Source organism: Moschus berezovskii, chromosome 3 (assembly GCF_049115385.1).
Source record: "Moschus berezovskii isolate FMDL1 chromosome 3, NW_MosBer_1.0, whole genome shotgun sequence".
In the NCBI taxonomy this organism is placed as follows: Eukaryota; Metazoa; Chordata; class Mammalia; order Artiodactyla; family Moschidae; genus Moschus; species Moschus berezovskii.
In genome coordinates this window covers 123,819,160-123,840,516 of record NC_142462.1, presented here as the reverse complement: position 1 = coordinate 123,840,516, position 21,357 = coordinate 123,819,160, and the positions used below count along the sequence as shown (strand labels likewise).

Genomic DNA, 21,357 nt, shown 5'->3' with positions numbered 1-21,357 from the left:
GTCTACCCCAGTTAAGAAAGTTACTCCTTTTGCCTTTGTAAGCAGTAAAGATTTCGTGGGGAACTCCTTCAGAATTATGTAAATATCTTCCTTCTCATCCAGCTTTCACTTGCTGATCTTAGCATCAGTCATTTATTCTGCCTGAATTATTACTACAGTGGTGGGTGGGGTGTTTTCTTACATGATCATTAATTCTACATTGATTCTTCCTTTCTACAAAGGAAGAAATTTTCCCTTTTGCCTTACGTTTGTAGGTACATGTATGATCATGGGCTCATGTTTTAGTCAACAGGTTCCAGTTTGTCCTTATCATGTTCTGATGTTCAGATTGTCCTGCTGGCCGCCAGGAGCCGCCTCAGGCTGGTCCCTGTGTCCCGGGCCCCTGTGTCCTGGGCCTGTCCCCAGCAGCTCACTCTTCTTTAGTCACTAAGTTGTGTCCGTGTGCACACTTCTTATTTTCTGATGCAACAAAACTGTCCAACCTCACCTGAACTCTCCCTGCCCCAGTCCTGGAATCAGCCATTTCTCCAGACAGCCCTTGTTATTTTCAGGCGGTGACTAGTATTAGAAATAAGGGCCGAAGTATGTTCATTGCACCTGGGATATCACAGCTTCTAGGCCTTCTCAGCAGACATGCCGGAAATACGCTTAATTTAGGAGAGTGGTTAGATAAGATAAAAAAGGTGCATCCACACGGTGGAGTGTTTTATAACTATAAATACATAAATATGATATCTTTGAGCTGATACAGCAAGAAACACGAGTGGAAGATTCTCAAGAGACATGAAGGTGGCCCCTCAACAGCGCTTCAACATCAGTAGGAAACCTCTCCCTGAGCCCAGGTTGTATTGGGTAGGCAAAAAATTCCTTAAGGGATGACATTGAGCATCTTTTCACGTACATGTCTTCTTTGGGAAAATGTCTATCATTTTTAAGTGGGTTGTCTTTTTGTTACAGGAAAACCTGAATGAGCTCTTTGACCAACCCAATAGAATTTACCAGTATTTTCCTCTAGTATCTACTGTAGCTGAACTCTTTTGTTCTAGAACTTTTTCATCACGCCAGCAGAAGCCTCATACCAATAACCACTGCTCCACACTCACCCTCCACGCAGTGATCCGCTTTTTGTCTCTGTGGATTTGCCTGATCTGAAATGGTTGTTTAAATGGAATCATACAAAATGTGGCCTTCTGTGTCTGGCTTCTCTCCCTGAGCATATCATTTTGAAGATTTGTCCGTGGTGTCGTGTGCGTCAGTACGTCATTCCTTGTCATGAATAGTATTCCACCATATGGACAGAGCGCATGCTGTCTATCCTTGCTTCCACTGGTAGACACGGGTTCTTTCCTCCTTTGGCTAGTGTGACTAGTACTGCTGTGAACATTCACGCGCACGTGTTTTGTGTAGACACCTGTTTTCAGTTCTTTTGTGTAGATACCTAGGAGTGGACTTTCTGGTCATTTGATTATCCTGTTTAACGTGGTGAGGGATGATGTAACTGTTTTCCACTGTGGCCACACCATTTTACATTCTCACCAGCAGCGGGTGAGAGTTTTCACTTCTCCTCATCCCCTCCAACACTTGCCATTTTCCATCTGTTGTTATTAGTACTATTGCCTTCCTGGTCGATCTGAAGTGGCATCTCATTATGGTTTTGATTTGCTGTTCTTTAATGACATTGAGTATCTTTTCACGTACATGGCTTCTTTGGGAAAATGTCTTATCGTTTTTAACTGGGTTGTCTTTTGTTGTTGAATTGTAGGAGTTCTTTATATATTCTGGATACTAGACACTTATCAGATATATGATTTGGAAATATTTTCTTCTTTTCTGTGGGTTTTTTCACTCTCTTAATAGTGTCCTTTACTGTGTAGAAAAATGTCTTAGTATTTATTTATTTGGCTGCCCTGGGTCTTAGTTACGGTATGCGGGATCTTTTATTTATTTATTTGACTGCCCTGGGTCTTATTTCCGGCACATGGGGACTTTAGATGCGGCTTGGGGACTCTTAGTTGTGACACATGGGATCTAGTTCCCTGAGCAGGGATGAAACCTAGGCCCCTGCATTGGGATTGCGGAGTCTTAGCCACTGGACCACCAAGGAAGTCCTAAAATTTTTTAAATTTCTATGACAGCAAGGTTTTGATGACCAGAATTACTTAACGTGCTGCTCCTTGGTGCCTGACCCGTAGAGACCCTCAGACCTGTTGGCGTGAGCAGGGCCCCGGGAGGTGGCTGCCCCTGACCGCAGGTCACTGATTCCAGGAATGAGCCTTTCCAGGGAGGATGAGACTCCAGGCCAGGTCAGTGGACAAGGGCATTGTCACAGGGTCATCTGCCTCATCAGGAAAGGCTGGCTGAGGGTCTGACTGTCTGTTAAAGCCTTGAGTGAGGGGAGAGAAAAAAACAGCAAGTTCTCTGGAGCATCTGTGCCTGAGTTTTGTCTTCTGACCCTCTGAAGTTTTCCTGCTTGACCGCAGGGAGTCCAGTTTCCTCCGAGCGTTTCTCTTTGGTGGAGATGGTGGAAGGCCTCCTTCTCTGCCCATGCCGTCCCCCTCACCCTCTGGCCCCGAGGCCCCTCAGCCAGCCCCAGGTCACTAAAGGCCAGGAAGCTGGCTCTAGAACGCTGGTGAATGGCGAGTTCTCCTAGGTCGTCCCTGAGGAAAGGTTGGGCTAAAACGAGAGCCAATGGCCCAGGAGAGGTGCTGGTTCCAACAGTGTCCCTCATCTTTGTTTTTTTAAGCATTTGCTAAAACAGTTGCCTTAAAAGGTGCTTTGCTGATTTTTTTTTTCTGCTGAAGACACTAATTGCCGTTTGTTAGATTTTGTTGTTGTTTTTCTTTTGTGTTCTCCTCTTTACATTTTAGTTTTCAGTGAAGCAGTTCAATGACATGGTTTTTAAAAAAATAAAAAATCAAGGAATGCAAAATGATCAGGATGGAAAGGTCCCAGCCCCACTCCTCCAAAACCTCATAAAGGACCTCTTTAAATTATGTGCATCTTCAACTATTGTACAGTTTATTGGTGGCAAACCTTGCATGCAGTCTTATCACAGTGGGGGATGAATACTCTTTTCCCCACGTCTTCCTCCATTTCCCTCTGTTCTTTTTTTTTTTTTTAATTAATAAATCTTTTCTTTTTATCACCCCCTCAGGAATCTTCTTAGGCATTTTTAATCAGCCCTGTGCAATTTTAATAAAACAGATATACTACATATTATTTATGTGTTGCATGAAACTGTGCTTTATATATAAAAAGAGGCTGTCCCCCCACCACCCCTAAGCCAGTTTTCACACCCTTAGAGACAATATTGCCCCCAAGGAGAATGATGCCGTCAGTGGAATTTGAGGTGAGAGATGTCAGTGATTATGGTAAGATATGATTCATTGGGGGTAAGGCCCATCTGAATCAGCAAATGATCTAAATTATAGACTATCGTTTTTATATTTGGTCAACCTCGAGAAATGAGCCAGCCACGGAAATGAACTTCCTAGACATCAGAAGCGTAAGCCTTTGAGCACCCAAACCTGCATCTTTTCAAGTGTTTGGTATATCAGACACTTTGCAGTTTTCTTATTCAAAAGATACTAATTATCATCTCACTCTTTATCGACGACCCAGCATCGTTACCAGATTCCCTGGGATAGACGCATCCCACTGCCCATGCAGTATGAAGACTGTGTGTAGACGTACGGACTGAAGGACTTTTTTTTTTTTGGTGACTTTTGGCCACACCATGTGGCACGTGGGATCTCAGTTCCCTGACCAGGGATCGAACCTGCACCCCCTCCATTGGAAGCGGAGTCTTAACCGCTGGGCACCAAGGAAGGACGGAGCTTCTGGCCACCACGTGGTCCTCCCTTCCGCTTTCCCACTGCATTCTCTGCAGCAGAGTTTTGCCTTGAACAGCACCCAGGCTCTCCCCAATTGAAACGTGCTGCTAAGAAACGGGGGTTCTTTGTGCGTGTTGTTTGAAATGAGTAAATGATCAGGAGGAAAGTCCCTTGGCTCCCCATTCGAGAAATGCAGTGCCTTTGGCTCGTGAGCAGGGGTTCTGTCCGAGCACCTCTGACTCAGTTGAGCTGGAAGAGGAACTGCAGACACGTGGTGCTCCCAGTTCAAGTCCAAGTGCCCAACACTGTCCCCCTTGCAGAGCCCGGGCAGCCAGCCCTGCACCAGCTGCCGCGGAGCAGAGGCGGCCTCGGAGACGGGCTCTCCAGGTGACGCCCTGTGAGGCACATGACAGCCTTCTGGGCTGGTTTAAGGTCCTGACGATGCCGTTTGGTGTTTAAAATGCTCTGCGGCTGACAGGGTGTTTTGCCTACTTTAAACCCCTGTGCCATGGGCTCAGGCTGTATTGTGATTTTTTTTCTTATGGGAGGAATGAGGGAGAAGAGACAGTGGCTCAGAACTGATGCCGGTAACTGCATTGTGGTGTGGAGTCTGACTCAAGTCTTGTAAACTTTTCTGTGCATCGTCTCGTTGGGGGATATATGTCATGATTCAGAAGGGACAGCTCAAGGCAAATCTCCACCTAGGCCTCATATTCTAAGCTAGTGGTTTCCAGCTGAAGGAAATACTGAAGCAGGTGGGGTTTTCCTAGGTGCTCAAGCTGCTTCAGTCATGTCTGACTCTGTGTGACCCCCTGGACTGTAGCCCGCCAGGCTCCTCTGTCCATGGGATTCTCCAGGCGAGAACACTGGAGTGGGTAGCCGTGCCCTTCTCCAGGGGATCTTCCTGACCCAGAGATCGCACCTGCCTCTCTTGTGTCTCCTGCATTGACTGAAGACACATTCTTTACCACAGCAACACTTTTCAAATTTCTTCTGAAAGCCCTGGATTCCAGAAAATGGAGACAGTGCCTGGTTGCCTGAGAAAATGGAGACAGTGCCTGGTTGCCTGGGAGACGAGGGCCCGGGTGGACCACGGTCTGGCTTTCTGCCGAGCCTGTGAATTCACGGGTCTTCACCCTTGCACAAGGGTTTTACACATTCCGGTAGCCCTCTGACCTCCCTAAGACATAACTTAGAGGAAGAAGTAAACAGAAAAGCCAGACACTCAACCTCTAGACCCTATGGAATCTAGTGTTTGCAAGCCCTTGCTCTGTGACCTTGAGTCTGGGGTTCACCCTGGGGCCAATTTGAAAGCTCCAGTCAGAGCAAATCGCATCAGCCCTTGTCTTTGGCACTATCAGAGCCTTTGGCCTGGTGAGAGACCCCCGGGGGACTACAGGGCCCATGAGAAGGGATTCAGTGAGGCACACAGTGGGTCCTTCCATGGGGCATTAGATTTTAAGAACACTTAGGGAGTCCCTACTGTTGGGGTGCTGTACTTTGGCGTGCTAAAAATCACGACTGCCAGTGGTGTCTGCTTCTTCTGTCCTTTTCGGTATTTGTTTAAATCAAGCTACCCCCGATGTCACTGGGTTTAGATGCCACTGGCGTGACTTGAACTATTCCAAGTCAAGGTGGTTTGTCTTTGCCAAAAAAATCACCCTCTTGTCGCTCAGAGTTCCGGGAGGAGCTGGGAGGCGTGCATGACGGTGGGCGTGCTGGGCGACACGTGGGCGCCTGAGTCGGGGCGGGGAAGGACACCCGGGAGCCTCGGCCTCACAAACAGCTCTGGGGACAGGAGAGGAAGCCCCGGGGAGGTGACACACAGTCTCACTCAGAGTCAAGTGCCGCGGTGACCTTTAGAACTTTCCATGAAATCCGACACAGTATTTTGCAACCAGCCGGAGAGCGCCAGCAACTCTGTGCTCCTGGGCATGCGGCCCGCCTGTCTCTCCAAGGGGGACCCCCCCGAGAGCCTCTTACATAACTGGGGTTTGGTTTGGCCCGCGGCCTCTCAGGGGTCCTGTGCTTTTCAGGTACTGGGTCACATGACTTGCAAAGCTTCTGAGTGCATTGGCAGTGGGTCTGTCTTCCTTTCCTTTTCCAACATCAAACCCGGAAGAGGCAGCCTTGGAGGGATGAGGGATGGGGGTGGGGGGGTCCCAAATGCCAGGAGATGAAAGTAAAAAGGTGAAGTCGCTCAGACGTGTCCGACTCTTTGCAACCCCATGGACTATACAGTCCATAGTATTCTCCAGCCCAGAATACTGGAGTGGGCAGCCTTTCCCTTCTCCAGGGGATCTTCCCAACCCAGGGATCGAACCCAGGTCTCAAGGCGGGGAGCAAACCGGCAGGGTGCCAGCCCAGCTGTGCCGCTGGTCCCCGGGGGGATCTTGGGCAAATCATTTCACTACTCTGAACCTCTTGTGTGTTTTGCTTCTTAAACTGAATCATGAGGGCTGGTCTTCCTGCCTCACGGCATGGCCAAGGAGAACTTTGGGAAGGCCCTGGTCTACACGGGGTGCACCCACCTGCTGGTAGCCCTCCTCAGCCCCACAGGCCTGGACCGGGGGCCCAAGTTGAGGGTGTGTCTGGACACGGGGGTGACAAGCAGGGCAGGTCTGCACGGGGTCTCAGCCCCCCCAGCCCAGCCTTGCATCCAGGCCTCCGCTGACCGTCTCAGTGAAACGAAGTAAACAAGGTCCGCCCAGGTGTCGGTTGCTGACCCAGGAGGCCCATTCCCACAGCACAGGGGACGCGGGCCGAACCAGGAGGCAGCTCTGTCCCAGTAGAGGGGTCCACCCTGGGCTTCCTGCCATAGCCCCAGCAGGACTTGTCAACTGGCCGTGTGGACACTGTGGTCGATGCTCAGCATCCTTTGGCTCCTCCACCCGCCCATGCCCAGCATGTACAGCAGGAGGCCCTGACTGCAGAGACAGGCCGTGGAGACAGGCCCACTGTCCCCCACCCCCATCAGAAGGCCAGGCCAGCCAGGCTCCCCGAGGAGCAGTCCACCCTCCCCTGGATTCCCAGCTGTCATGTAATAATAGCAGTAAGGAGAAATGAGAAATGTTCAAGGCCTGAACCTCCCTCAGCAGTGGAGCCTTCTCTGAGTGCTGAGTGGTGTGCTGCTCTCCCGGAGCTCGCTCAGACTCGTGTCCATCGAGTCGGTGGTGCCATCCAACCGTCTCATCCTCTGTCGTCCCCTTCCCCTCCTGCCCTCAGTCTTCCCCACCATCAGTGTTATTTCCAGTGAGTTGGCTCTTCACATCAGGTGGCCGAAGTATTGGAGCTTCAGCTTCAGCATCAGTCTTTCCAGTGAACACCCAGGACTGATCTCCTGTAGGATGGACTGGTTGGCTCTCCTTGCAGTCCAAGGGACTCTCAAGAGTCTTGTCCGGCCCCACAGTTTGATAACTGCCCTCATTACATGGTCCTATTCCAGGCTTCCGGGTATAGCACCAACCAAGAGAGTAATTTGTATAATATGCTCCAGCAATACATTTTAAACACACTTTTCAGGACTTCCCTGGTGACCCAGGGGTTAAGATCCCACACTTCCGCTGCAGGAAGCATGGGTTCGATCCCTAGTCAGGAAACGAAGGTATCCGAGGCCGCGCGGTGGGGCCAAACAAAATAAACACAGTTCTATCTTGGAAGCCACTAGTTCCTTCTTTTTCAGCCCTTCCCTTTAAAAAATCCCCCAAGTGTGGAAAGCATTCCATGAGGATGTGTTCTGGCGGGTGAATCACGATCGCGTGAAGGGGCTTCAGCTCTTGTTCATTGGGGACCATCAGCTGCGGAAACCGTGGCAAAGGGTGTTCGGTCTCCCTGGCAGTGGCCACCGTTCCCAGCCCCGAGGTCGGATGTCCTAAAGGCAGCGTCCTCGTCAGCCAGCCTGCAGCCTGAGCGTCGCCTCATCCCGTGTATCTGCACTCATCTCAGTTGTGCAAAAGTGTTGTCCCAAGTTAAGGAATTTCAGGCAAATACGAATCGAACAGGGAGACACAGTGGTAAGAGAGCCGGTTGTAAAATGTCTGGGAATTCTGCAAGCCCATCCGTGCCCATCAGCGCCCTGAAATGGACCAAGGCGGGAGGTTTGCACCACAGCAAGTGGCAGACCCTACCGTTCAGCCCTCCCTGCCCCCCACCCCACCCCAGGGCTGCCTGATCAGCGTTTCCCGCATGCCCCGTGTGTGTCTCCACCCCTGGAAGTCCAGTGTCGCCACAGCCTTCTTCTCTGCTCTGGGGTGAAGCTGACCCTGGGAAGAGCATTTTGAGTGAGATCAAAGGTACCTGTCAGTGAGGTCCGGGTCTCGCTTGGGCCTTGTATCCGTAGTCAAGATCATTGTGTCTGGCATCATTTGTTTTGTTACTGTTCAGTCGCTCAGTTGTGTCTGACTCCTTGTGAACCCATGGACTGCAGCACACGAGGCTTCCCAATCCTTCCTCATCTCCCAGGCTTGTCTTAAAGCTGCATTTAACCTTGCTCCCCAGCCCCATCCATCCAGAGCTCCCCAGGGTCCGTCCTGTGGGACAGAGAACTGTTGTGAGCCTCAAACGACTTTTTGCTCGATCAGGCCAGTTCTACTGTGTCTTTTCAGAATATTCTGTAGCCATCTCAGTAACAGAACCGTGACCCCGAAGGAACCAGGGATTCTCTCCTCCACCCTGCCTGCACTGCACACCCTGACTGTCCTCTCCGGAGGCATCACATGTTCCTACTGGACGAATCCAGAGGGTATGGAGGCCAGAGCTGGGCAGCAGCAGAGACTTACTTACTCAACTTTATGTATTTATTTGTTTATTGGAGTATAATTGCTTTACGATTTTGTGTTAGTCTCTGCTGTACAGCAAAGGGAATCAGCTCGATGTATACACGTGTCTTCTCTTTTTTGGATTTCCTTCCTGTTTAGGTCACCACAGGGCGCTGAGTAGAGTTCCCTGTGCTTACAATAGCTTCTCATTAGTTACCTATTTTATGTTGTTCAGTTGCTCAGTCGTGTCCGACTCTGAGACCCCGTGGACTGCAGCACGCCAGGCTCCTCTGTCCTTCACCAACTCCCGGAGTTTGCTCAAACCCATGTCCATCGAGTCGGTGATGCCCTCCAACCATCTCATCCTCTGCCACCCCTTCTCCTCCTGCCCTCAGTCTTTCCCAGCATCAGGGTCTTTTCCGATGAATTAGTTCTTTGCATCAGGTGGCCAAAGTATTGGAGATTCAGCATCAGTCCTCCCAGTGAGTATTCAGGACTGATCTCCTTTAGGATGGACTGGTTGGACCTCCTTGCAGTCCAGGGGACTCTCAAGAGTCTTCTCCACAGCACCGTTCAGAAGCATCATTCCTTCGGGCTCAGCTTTCTTTAGTGTTGGTGGTGTCTGTGTCGATCGCAGTCTCCCAGTCCATCCCACGCCCCTGCCCGCTTGGTGCCCATACACTTTTCTTCCTATCTGTGTCTCTATTTCTGCTTTGCAAACCAGCCCATCTCTATCATTTTTCTAGATTCCACATGTATGTGTTAATATGCAACATGTGTTTTTCTGACTTCACCCTGTATGAGCGTCTGTAGGTCCATCCATGTCTCTGCAGATGGCCCAGTAAGAGTTATTCAACTTAAAGTAAAACGGTGTTAGTAATACTTGCGCCATAGGTTTCTGGAAATGATGAAATAAATTCATATTCAGCACTCCAACCGACATATGGTAGGCACTCCCCAAACAGTATTTATTGTCTTACTAATTGAAATATAATTCTTAGCGGACAGGATTGTCTTTGAATTCTTCGTAGCACTGATCCCCTCCATCAGTTTCTGTCCTGCTCGTTTGGTTGAGGTTTAATAACTACTTGGTGAGTGAACGGTTGTATAAACCATGTGCAGAACCATTGGATGTGCCCAAGTTGCTGTTTATTTCCCACACAAATTGAAACTCATTCTTCCCTTTTAGTCGCTAAACTTTGAAGTCTTTTCTCCTTCTACATAGTCTCTCATATAGTATAAGAATCTCGCATTGGTTTCAATAAAGCCTTTCATTTTTCTTTTAATCAAATATGGCTCTTTCTTACTAGAATTCTTGTTTAGCAATCTTTTCTAAGGAAGCTCTGCTTTGTTTCATTTTTAAACCAGAAGAACATTTCCATTTTTTTTAATGCCAAATTGATTTTTTAATTTTTCAAAATATTTATTTATTTGTTTGACTGCACTGGGTCTTACTCACAACACACGGGATCTTTAGTTGAGGCATGTGGGATCCAGTTCCCTGACCAGGGCCAGAACCTGGGCCCCCTGCATAGGGAGTGCAGAGTCTTAGCCACTGGACCACCAGGGAAGTCCCTGAATTGATATTTTTAAAAAGTGGTAGTCGCTCAGTCGTGTCCAACTCTTTGCAACCCCATGGACTATACAGTCCATGGAATTCTCCAGGTCAGAATACTGGAGTGGGTAGCCTTTCCCTTCTCCAGGGGATCTTCCCAACCCAGGGATCGAACCCAGGTCTCCCGCTATGCAGGCGGATTCTTTACCAGATGAGCTACCAGGGAAAAGTTAGATTTCCTCTTTTAAAAAGAGAAAATCTAAATATGAAACTCGGAAACCTACCTTCTTAGACTTTTTCAGAGCTTAAGTTTGGGCTACCGTATTTAACACAGAAAAGTCTGAGCTACCGTATTTAACACAGATGACAATCCACTAGTGCACTGGAGAACCCAAGTGGAGGTGGGTTTTGCGACTTGTTCTGTGACTTGTCGGTTCCTCCACAGGTGCAGTGGGGGCCTGGCCTCTCCTCTCTTCTCCCGACCCACCAGCCCTCAAGGCCCACTCAAGCTCTGCTTTCCAAGCAGGGTCATGTGATTGCCCCCTCTGTCTATCCTTTTGTGCTGATGACACTGTCCATTCTGGCCACTGGCCATTGAGCACACATCACTGTTTTATGCAGTTAGTATTATAATTTTTCTTTGTCTCTCCTCCAAGTCATTTTTACATATCGTGAGGGCAAGACCTATTTCCTCTGTTCTTTCAAAGCATCCTGCTACAAAGATTTGATCACTGGATCTCTGTCAGTCTCAGCAGAAAGAAAAGGCAGGGCAAAGAGCTATTGGATGTTCAGACGTCTGGAAGGAGATGAATTCCTAACATGAGCAGGCCTTGCCTTGGTTTGAGGAGGAAACTGGGACCAGAGATGAGGAGTGACTTTCTTAAGGTCACAAAGCTAATTAGTGGCAGGTCCCTTTAGTCTAGTGAAGGTATCAGCAAAAGGAATTGAACATTTTTCCCCTGTCTTTTTAAAGTTTTATTTTTAGTTGCAAAGCACATGTACACTAGAAGTTTTTTGTTTTTATTAGGTCAGGGGTTTGGCTTAGGGGTCAAGGAAATTGGAATTCTAACCACTGGTTACAGGACTTGAAGCAAATCCTACTCCCTTTTGGAGCCTCGGTTTCCCCATTGGTCATGGGAGGGGTTTGGATCACATGCTTTCTAAAGTCCCCTTGGGTTCTGTCATTCTGCAGTTCTTAGCAAGTCCCTGGTTCAAACTGACATGAGCTCAAGACCCTCCTGGTAAGTCCCTGGGGACCCTGTGTCCCCTCCTCAAAGGCAGTCACTGCTTCTTTCATCTCAGGGAGCCGCGAGCTGAAATAGATTCAGCGACTTCCAGCCCCGGGGACCTGCGGCTTCTTCAGCCAGAAGCAGCTGGAGCCTGCTGACCCCAGGGAGCCCTGGAACACATGAATCAAAATAGTTGTGTGATGTCATGTCATGATGGGAATGCGCTCTGGCCAACCGGTGCCAGGAATTGTCTGGACCGGGTGGTTTCCTTTTACAGTCTTTTTAAAGGGACCTCTGCAGACCCGCACATGACCGGCCAACCTTGCCCTCCTCCCATTGCCTAGCTTGTCTTCCCTCCCTTTTTTTTTTTCATTTTCAGGAGGAAAAAGCCCCGAGCGCCGGAGTGTGCGGCTGACCTTAACTATATAAACAGACCTGCCTGGGCTTCCGGGGCAGCTTCTTGCCTACTTAAGGGCAGCGGCTGCTCCGGCTTTGCTGCGGCCCGGGCAGGTAGGTGCAGTGGTGAGGATTACCCGGCCTGTCCAGCGGCTGCTGGCCCCGTGGGCGACCCCTCCAGCGTTGGCTGGGGGACCCCAGGCTGCGGCCAGTGTGCGGGCGGCGTCTTTGAGCTCTCGGGCCCCACGCCTGCCGGCCCATGCAGCACCCCTCCTGGCCCCCGGCCACCCGGGGCTGACGCTACCCCCTGCGAGTCCTGGCATGCACACCCGGCCCGGCTCCCGCGGCGCCCCCAGCTCCCCATGAAGCGCTTTGGCAGCCTCAGGGGCAACAGAAAGCACAAGGAGCCAAGCCGGAGCACCGCGAGGCGGCAGTCGGAGCCCCATGGCCTTTGTGGTAGGACACTTCCCCTTGCCCAGTCCTCTGCTGGTCCCCAGGGCCAGTGTGTGTGTGTGTGTGTGTGTGTATACAGCCTCCCAGGTGACAGCTATGTGCAGATATGATTGTCAGGCAGGGGGGACAGATGGGGAAGTTGTCCTTACGGATAGTCCCGCCCCCGCCGCTGTCCTGAACTGCCCAGCAGTGCTTTCCCCCAGGCTGTTTTCTCTAACTGGCCCTGATGAGGTTGAGTGATCAATGGGACTGGCGTTCATTTCGGCAAAAGCAGCAGCCTGGGGAGAAGTAAGAATGGACCGGAACTGTTGTTGGCGGCTATGAAGTACGAGATGTGCCATGTGTAGAGAAAATTAGCGCCGGAGATCACAGAGGATGCCTTTCTCTCATCCCCTTGGCCCCACGGCTATGTCATCGGGTGGTCAAGGGTTAACGTGGGAGGGAAGGGTTAACGCCTGCCTTGATTTTTGTCCCCGGGGCTGGTGGTGGGGTGGGGGGAGAAGCTCGCTGTGTGATCTCCCTGGCTTCTGGGACCTTCTTGCAGCCTCTCCGGGTACAGGGGGTCGGGACCAGTGTGCTTGGTTCGTGGGGTGAACCATCTACAGTTCAGTATTTGCAGTGACCTGCAGGTTTGAGGGAGGCACCCTGTCTGGCTGGAGTTGGGCAGGTGGATCTCAAAGCAGCCAGAGTTTCCCAGGGGCCTGGCGAAGGCCTGCCTGCTCAAAAGTAGGTGGTGGACTTCCTAAGAATTGGAAGTTTGCCTGCCCTGGAGGCTGCTGCTTGTAGAACATGGGATATTTCTGAACACTCTCCCCTAAGACAGAATAGCAGCCCCACTCACACAGCCCAGTGGTAGCAAAGATGAGGAAGCCAACAGGTGCACTAAATTGTGTTCCTTGGGTAGAAGGTGACATGGTAAGTGGCTGAAAATAATCGGTTTGTGTAGTAAGGAAATGTCTTTGGAAACATCTTGGCAGTCATGGAAACTGGAACATAGGCACGCGTGTGTGTTCAGTCTCTTCAGCTGTGTCCGACTCTTTGTGACCCCATGGACTGTAGCCTAACAGGCTTCTCTGTCCGTGGGATTCTCCAGGCAAGAATGCTGGAGTGGGCTGCCTTGCCCTCCTCCAGGGGATCTTCCCGACTCAGGGATCGAAGTTGGGTCTGTCTGCACCGCCTGCATTGCAGGCAGATTCTTTACCAACTGAGCCATCTGGGAAGCCTTGAATATAGACATGCCTCATTTCATTGCATTATTCTTTCTTTCTTTTTTTTTTTTACACAAATTGAAGGTTTGTGGCTCCCTTGTGTTGTCAGATGATGACTAGCTTATATTTTAGCAGTGAAGTATTTTAATGAAAGGATGTACATTGTTTTCTAGACGTAATGCTATTATTGCACACTTAGTAGACTCCATTACTGTATGATCATTACTCATATAAGCTTGGAAACTGAGAAATCCGTGTGGCTCCCTTCACCATTCCGATATTCACTTTACTGCAATGGGTTGGAAACTGAACCTGCAGTATCTCCAAGGCAGCGCCTGTAGTAAGAAAAGAAAAAGGTAAACATAAAACCTGTCGACATCGCTTGCTGCACCCAGTTTAGCCAATTACTTCCAGAAGCTTCTAATGGACCTAGTGTGTCACTGATAACCCCGGGGAGGATAAGCAAAGGAGACAGCAGGGAAATTCAGGAAGTTTTCAGTCTTGTGAAGGAATTAGAGAGCAGTGTCTGATTGCACCGTGTGCAAAGGTGAATTGCTGGAGGAGAAAGGTGCCTAGCCTGACACGGCAGGGGAGGAGGTGGGAGATGACAGACACCTGGATTTAATTGTTGTTCAGTCGCTCAGTCGTATCTGACTCTTTATGACCCCCTGGACTGCAGCACACCAGACCTCCCTGTCCTTCACCAACTCCTGGAGTTTACTCAAACTCATGTCCATCGAGTCGGTGATGCCATCCAACCATCTCATCCTCTGTCACCCTCTTCTCCTCCTGCCTTCAATCTTTCCCAGCATCAGGGTCTTTTCAGTGAGTCGGCTCTTCGAATTAGGTGGCCGAAGTACTGGAGCTTCAGCTTCAGACTTAATTAGACGTGGTTTTAAAAGAAGACTCTTCTTTTAAATAGTAAAGTAATAAACATTCATTTACTATAGAGCTAAGTCTAAACCTGTTATTTAACTAAAAGTCTGGTTTTGCTAATGAGCATGGGTGGGTCCATTAGCAAAAAAATATGCCTGTTATTTGCCAGACAGTGGTTTCTCCCTTGTGTTTTAAATCTGTCATCCTGTCTGTTCTGCTTCCGAAATCAAAAATAATATTTGCATGTTGACCAGGCTTTACAAGTGCTCACATGCAAATGCCAGCTCTGATCGCAGGGTCAGGAAAATCAGAGTATCTTCTAGAACCTTCCTCTGGGATTTGAGACACAGCCCATGTATCCAGTTTTCCTTTTGTCAGAGTCCCAGTGTGAGAGCCATCGAGCAGTGGCAGGCAGCAGCTGCTGGCCCCTCAGTCGTGTGTGGTGTGGATACATCAGATGAAAAAAAAAAACAGAGAGTGTGGACCGAGCATCCTCCCAGCTCCCTGCCTGCACCTGCAGCTTCCCCAAGACCAGACTGAACCACTCCCATCTGAAACCATCCCAACTGCCTGTTCAGTTGGGCTTCTTAGGGACAAGGACCACGTCCCCAGGGAAGCTTTCCATCCATCTTCCGACCCTGACGCCCTGAAGCACCACAGGTTCTCGCTAGAGAACTGCCGGTTATGGGGTGGACTGAAACGGGGTCACTCCACAGTTACTCCTGGCTCTCCAGCAGAGTTGCTTCCGGATTTTGCTTTCTTTTAATCCCCTTCCAGCCGATCCCTTTCCTCCCTACAGTCATTCTTATGTGGGTGCGTAGTCACTCAGTCGTGTCTGACTGCAGCCGACCCCATGGACTGTAGCCCGCCAGGCTCCTCTCTCCGTGGAATTCTCCAGGCAAGAATCCTGGAGTGGGTTGTCATTTCCTCCCCCAGGGGATTTTCCGGACCCAGGGATCAAACCCACATCTGTGTCTCAGATTCTTTACCTGCTGAGCCACTGGCGAAACCCTGGAGTTCAGGAATTTCAGAGACGTCTTCTTTCTTCTTTTAAGGAAGCGCCCATGAGGGGTGAGAGGATGTCTGTCTTTCACCTCCATCTTCCCCAGCCCAAGCGAACATGGGCGGTTGGCACGAGTCTGTGTACTCTTTGGCTGCTTCTGTGGCCCCATCAGTCTTTTCCGGGAACCACCCACCATATCCTCTGTTCCATGTCAAGGTGGAGTCGTTCCTCACACGCGTGCATCTTTTTCGTTACACACAATTGCACACACACAGCCACCCCTGTAGCCTCTTTCTTTTTTTCCTCCTGATTTCAGCTGTGCTGGGTCTTTGCTGAGGCACAGGGGTTGCTGCGCATGGGCTTAGTCGTAAGCCCGTGTAGTTGCAATGCATGGGCTTAGCTGGCCTGCAACATATGGGATCTTAGTTCCCTGACCAGGGGATCAAACCCACGTCCCCTACATTAGAAGGCAGATTTCTTAACCGCTGGACCACCAGGGAAGTCCCCTCCTAGGCTCTTGAGCAGCCAGAACAACCACAAGAGAGAAATGAAGGCCCGGCAGATCGGCAGTGACTTAATCCATGTATGTTTGCCCCTGGCCGGCATGTTTGTTTGGAAGCGTGTGGTTCTGGTTGGATATTTTAAACACTTCAAGCCTGGTAACAAAATGCCCCAGAAAGTTCTGATTTACAAGAAGCTTGCCCCTTTTGGCCCAGAGCTTAGGGCCCCCCAGCCCCAACCCCTCTACAAAGCTCAGTAGGCGCCTCCCGCGGCAGGTGTAGTACTCTGTAGGCAAACCCAGCGAGGGTTTGGACTTAAGCCTTCGATTTCGGCCTCTTTGGTCAACAGAGATCCAGATGACATGGACAAAGAGCATGTAGCAATAGTAATAAAAGTGCAAAAGACAGATTAGGAGAGGATTTTGCTCATCAGTTCAGAAAACTGACTGTAGCAACTTTTCTCCCCTCTGTAGTGAGAGGTGAGTGATTAAACCAAAGCTGCCTGGAGCCTTAAGAGGCCCCTTCTGAGGGCCAGCACTAGAGCCGGGAAGCCCCTCGGTGCATCAGGAGGCTGTGTCCCCACGCAGCTGGGGTTCAAGGGACACTGGAGACCAGAGCCCCCCACAAGTCTTGTTTTGCACTGAGCCTCCTCCTCCTGTTAGCCCTCCTTGTGATGAATGTGCAACCACTTCTGGAACGAAATTCCAAAGTTCCTCCTGCCTGGGTTCACGCATCACCCCAACGCTGCCTGTCCCAGTCTCTCATCCCCTGTTCATGCCAGCGGAGCCCGCAGCGGGCTGTGCCACTGCGGGGACCGTGGGTCATCTTTGCCTCAGCAGCGGGCACGGCTGTTGTCCTGCCTCCCCCGGTATCCCCCGCACCCCGGGACCCTCTGCTCCCTGCCCCGCCCCTTGTCATCTCCGTGCTGCTTCTGGGTACCTGCCTGCCCACCCAGCTTCCGGTGTCCAGGTTGGGGTGGCCTTGAGAGAGCCCAGTATTGTCTCGGTCACTCATATGAATATATGCATTTAGTTATTTATGATGGAACATGTCAAGCATCCAGAGGAGGAGGCGGAATGGCGGAACTGTGTCCATTTTCAGGCTCAGTGGTGAGAAGTGCCCTGCCAGTCCTGTGGACAGAGGAGCCTGGCGGGCTGCAGTCCATGAGGTTGCAAAGGGTCAGGCACGACTTGCGATGAACACTTCCACTTTTGCTTCGCTTTCTGCCGGTCTCACCAGCATCTGAGCTGCTTGGTGCCAACACTGGGGGTGCAGACACCCGTGCCCCCACGCGGGGCAAGCCACTGAGATGATTCTTTAAACCGTGGTAACATAGGGGATGAGGTGGTTAGGTAGCATCACTGACTCAATGGACATGAGTCTGAGCCTAACTCCAGGAGATAGTGGAGGACAGAGGAACCTGGAGGGCTACAGTCCCCAGGCTCACAAAGGGTCGGACACAATGACTCAACCACTACAGCAAAATAGACGGAACGTGAGACTTACCACCTTACCCATTTTCACCCGTGCTCTGCGCTGGACTTAGGCTCATTCACACTGTTGAGCAGACCATCACTTCCCAGCGTCTCCAACCAAACCTCTGTCCCCTTTAACAGCTGGCCTTTCTGTCTGCTCCCCTAGCCCTGGCACTCCCCCCAACTTCTCCTCCCTGCCTCTCTCCTTGTGTTCCTTGTGTCTGGCTTGTTTGATAGCCGAGCGAGTTTTCCTTTGCGATGCCGGGCCGTGGTGAATGCTGTGGAGGAAAAGGCAGGACAGGGGTTGGAGGGGACAGGAGGAGGCGCTGTGTGGACCCTGAGGCAGGTCCTTCCAGACAGATGGAAGGCCCAGGCCCTGGGGAGGGTGACCCTTGGGTCCAGGGGCACTGAGGGGCCAGTGTGACTGGATGGCAGGAAGCAGGGCAAAGCCGTTAGGCAGGGGGCCCAGCAGGAGCGGGGGACAGAGGCAGGTGAGGGGCAAGAGCCCCCGGGGGTCTTGAGCCAGCACTGCTGGGCTCTGTGGGGCCTTGCCCAAGGCCATGGAACGGTGAGGGCAGAACTGGGGTTATGATCCTGTGTCCCTCTGCAGGCCCAGTGCCCACCCAGAGCGGCTAGCCCTGGCTCCCAGCCTCTCTGCCGAACACGCGCCCACACAGGAGACCCCAGAGAGCCTGCCACTGGAGACCCCAGAGAGCCTGCCGCTCGTCTGCAAGGCAGGGGTGGGGGTTGGGGATTCGGACTCTATAATGTCTGGGGGAGGTGTGTAGGATTCAGGATCAGTCATCCGGGCTAGAAGTCAGAGGAGGCTGGCTCACCACCTCCCGCCCATCCTCCCCACCCCAAACCCGGCTGGGAAGGCTCATCTTCCTTTGTCCAGTTTTCCTCCGTGTGGCCGTCACCACGCTGTGTGGCAGCCCTGGCCCAGCATCCAAGGATGACAGGTGGAAGGAGGGGCCCAGGCAAAGGGCTTCCCGGGGACATCTGGGTTAAGCACTTCCGCCTTCATCTGCCCCCAGAGGCCGCCCTGCATCACCGGTGAGTGGGCCAGTCACCACCTGACAGGCGGGCACAGAGCAACGGGGGTGTGCGTGTTCTCACTGCACGCATCCCCCATGGGTGGAGGTGGGGATGGAGGAGACAGCAGCAACTGGCCTTCACTCTCAGTGCCCCTTCCTTCCCCAGCCCCCAAGGGGACAGACTAGGAACGTTCTAGAAACAAGGCCTGAGTGATGATGGGGACAGTGATGATGGAGACAGTGAAGGCTTGCACGCTGCCTGGAGGAGGCGCGGTCCTGGGGAGTCCTGCTTCTGGGCAGAGAGCCTTGACAGCGGACACGACGAGTCTGCGATTCTAGGACTGAGGGTGTGTGTGAAGACAGGGGGACCCGATCGCAGAGCCTGGTGGAGTGAGCAGAGGATAAGGGAGCAGGAAGGAAGGCGGGAGGGGGTGGACCTCACAAAGTGACCCCACTCGGTGACGGAGACGCCTCGGGGCGGGAAAGCCTGGCCGGGGTCAGACGGCACCTGCTGCTCTGTGCCCCAGAGCCTCCCGCTGGGACCTGGTCCAGGGTAAGTCTAAGGGCCCGGGGGGCTCGGCCCGAGAGAGCAGCACCTGGGGCTTCCGGCACCTGGAGCCGACTGAGAGCCGGGGCGTTTTCAGAGACGGCGGCTTCTGTCCTCGGCTCCTCCGCTGTGCTTGTCCAGTCGCTGAGTCGTGCCTGGCTCTTTGCAACCCCACGGCCTGCAGCGCGCCAGGCCTCCCTGGCCTTCAGTGTCTCCTGCAGTTTGCTCAGACTCACCCCTATTGAATCAGTGATACTGTCCAACAAGCTCATCCTCTGCCGCCCCCTTCTCCTCCTGCCCTCAGTCTTTCCCAGCATCGGGGTCTTTTCCAATGAGTCACCTCTTCACATCAGGTAGTCAAAGTACTGGAGCTTCAGCATCAGTCCTTCCAGTGAACACCCAGGACTGATCTGCTTTAGGATGGACTGGTTGGATCTCCTTTCAGTCCAAGGGACTCTCAAGGGTCTTCTCCAGCACCACAGTTCAAAAGCATCAATTCTTCGGCGATCAGCTTTCTTCACAGTCCAACTCTCACATCCATACATGACCACTGGAAAAACCATAGCTTTGACTAGATGGACATTTGTTGGCAAAGTAATATCTTTGCTTTTTAATATGCTGTCTAGGTTTGTCATAGCTTTCCTTTCAAGGAGCAAGCATCTTTTAGTTTCAAGGCTGCAGTCACTATCTATAGTGATTTTGGAGCCCATGAAAATAAAATCTGCCACTGTTTTCCTCAACTCCTAGTTTGTCTTTAATGATCAAGAAGGAAAACGCATGTGGTCCAGACCCTGTCGAGAACCCGAGCATCTGGACGCCTCTGGCACCGCTGCTGCCCTTGGCCCTGGACTGCTGGCCTCCACAGGTGTCTCCTGACCGTGGCGGTGGTCAGAGCATAATCCCCAGGAGGGAGTGTGTCCCCTCCCAGGGAGGCCCCAGCTCAGACCTGTGTGTGGCTCTGGAGTCTGGGGTGATTGGTGTCCCCAGAGCTGTGGAGGGAGGTGTGGTGTGGTCCTCCAGCAAACCCAGGCTGGAGGCAGGGACGCGGCACCCGCCTGGGGCTCCAGGGCCAAGGGCACTGCTGAGACAGACGCGTGGAGGGCTCAGAGGGCGTTTCGGTGACTCAGATGACTACAGGCTTTGCCGAAAGAGGTAGCACAAAGCAGCTAATACTAGTGACTTCACAGATGCACAGCAGATGAGTGCTGAAACTACCAGGGCTCAGCCTCGCCTGCATTCAGCTGTCCAGCTGCTTTCATGTCCATAATCCAAATCCCTGGGCTTCGCTGCTTGGCTCAGTGGTGAAGAATCTGCCTGCCAGTGCAGGAGATACGGGTTCGATTCCTGATCCGGGAAGATCCCACGTGCGGTGGAGCAGCTAAGCCCGTGGGCCACAGCTACTGAGCCCTGGAGCCCGGGAGCCGTCACTACTGAAGCCTGAGCTCCCTGGAGCCTCTGCTCCAAAACAAGAGAAGCCACCGCAACGAGAAGCCCAAGCATCAAAGACTAGGCCCCGCTCGCCACCAGAGAAAAGCCCGAACAGCAGTGAAGACCCGGCACAGCCAAAAATAAGGAAAGGAAGAAAGAATTCTTTTTAAGACTCCCAGTGCCCCCAACCCAAGCCCCCGCCTCCTGGAGGTGTCCGGCTTTGCGGGGAGACGAGGCTGAGAGCAGGAGGGCAAGCCCCTGCCCGCTGAGTTCCGGGCCCCAGGCCTCGGCCTCGGGTTGGCTGTCTTCCTTCCTCTGCGCGCGTCCCTGGGAAATCAGTCATGTGCCCGTGTGCTTCCGCAAGGGTTTCTGAGAAATGCCCTGTTAGTCAGAATCAAGGGCATGTTTCTCCTTGCGGCTTTTCTGTTGACTGAAGATTTCGTCCGTATGGATGTGAGGAGTCCTTCTCATGTCTGCCAGTGCAGCGCAAAGAAAGAAAGACGCCTGGTGTGGAGGATGGGGAGGTGTATTCTTATCTTTTGTTAATTAACCAGTTTATTTTTGGCTGCTCGGGGTCTCTGTTGCTGCTCACGGGCTTCCTCTAGTTGTGATGAGCGGGGGCTACTCTAGTCGTGCTGCCTGGCTTCCCACTGCGCTGTCTTCTCTTGTCGCAGAGCACAGGCTCCAGGGCGTTGGGCTCAGTAGCTGTGGCAAGTGGGCTTAGTTGCCCCTTGGTATGTGGAATCTTCCAGGATCAGGGGTTGAACCCATATCCCCTGCATTGGCAGGCAGCTTCTTAACCACTGGACCACCAGGAAGGTCCCAAGACGATGGGGAGGTGTATATTCAAATGTCGGTTTCATTGCTATTGAGATGCTGTGAGGCTGACAGGTCAGGAGTGGACGCCACAGAAAGGCCACTGGTCACTCCCAGTTCCCAAGAGGAGGGGTCACAGCCTCCCCCCACCCATGCCCTGCAGGACCATGCAGGGAACCTTCAGGGTCAGTGGAGGGGGTAGAAGAAGCCAGGGGTAAGGGTGGGCGGGAGCCTTCACTGTGGT

General features: G+C 52.0%; 1 protein-coding gene across 7 annotated transcripts in view; it reads left to right on the top strand.

Moving 5' to 3' along the window:
- Nucleotides 1-21,357, top strand: part of PRKAG2 (protein kinase AMP-activated non-catalytic subunit gamma 2) — a 300,068-nt gene that overhangs the window by 116,353 nt on the left and 162,358 nt on the right. The window contains exon 1 of one of the 7 annotated variants that reach the window (XM_088834771.1): nucleotides 11,834-12,226. The exons of the other annotated variants lie outside the window; for them this stretch is intronic. Coding sequence (XP_088690897.1) covers nucleotides 12,133-12,226 — 94 coding nt within the window. The 5' untranslated portion in view covers nucleotides 11,834-12,132. Of the gene's footprint in view, nucleotides 1-11,833; nucleotides 12,227-21,357 lie in introns of those variants that run through there. 7 annotated transcript variants of the gene reach the window in all.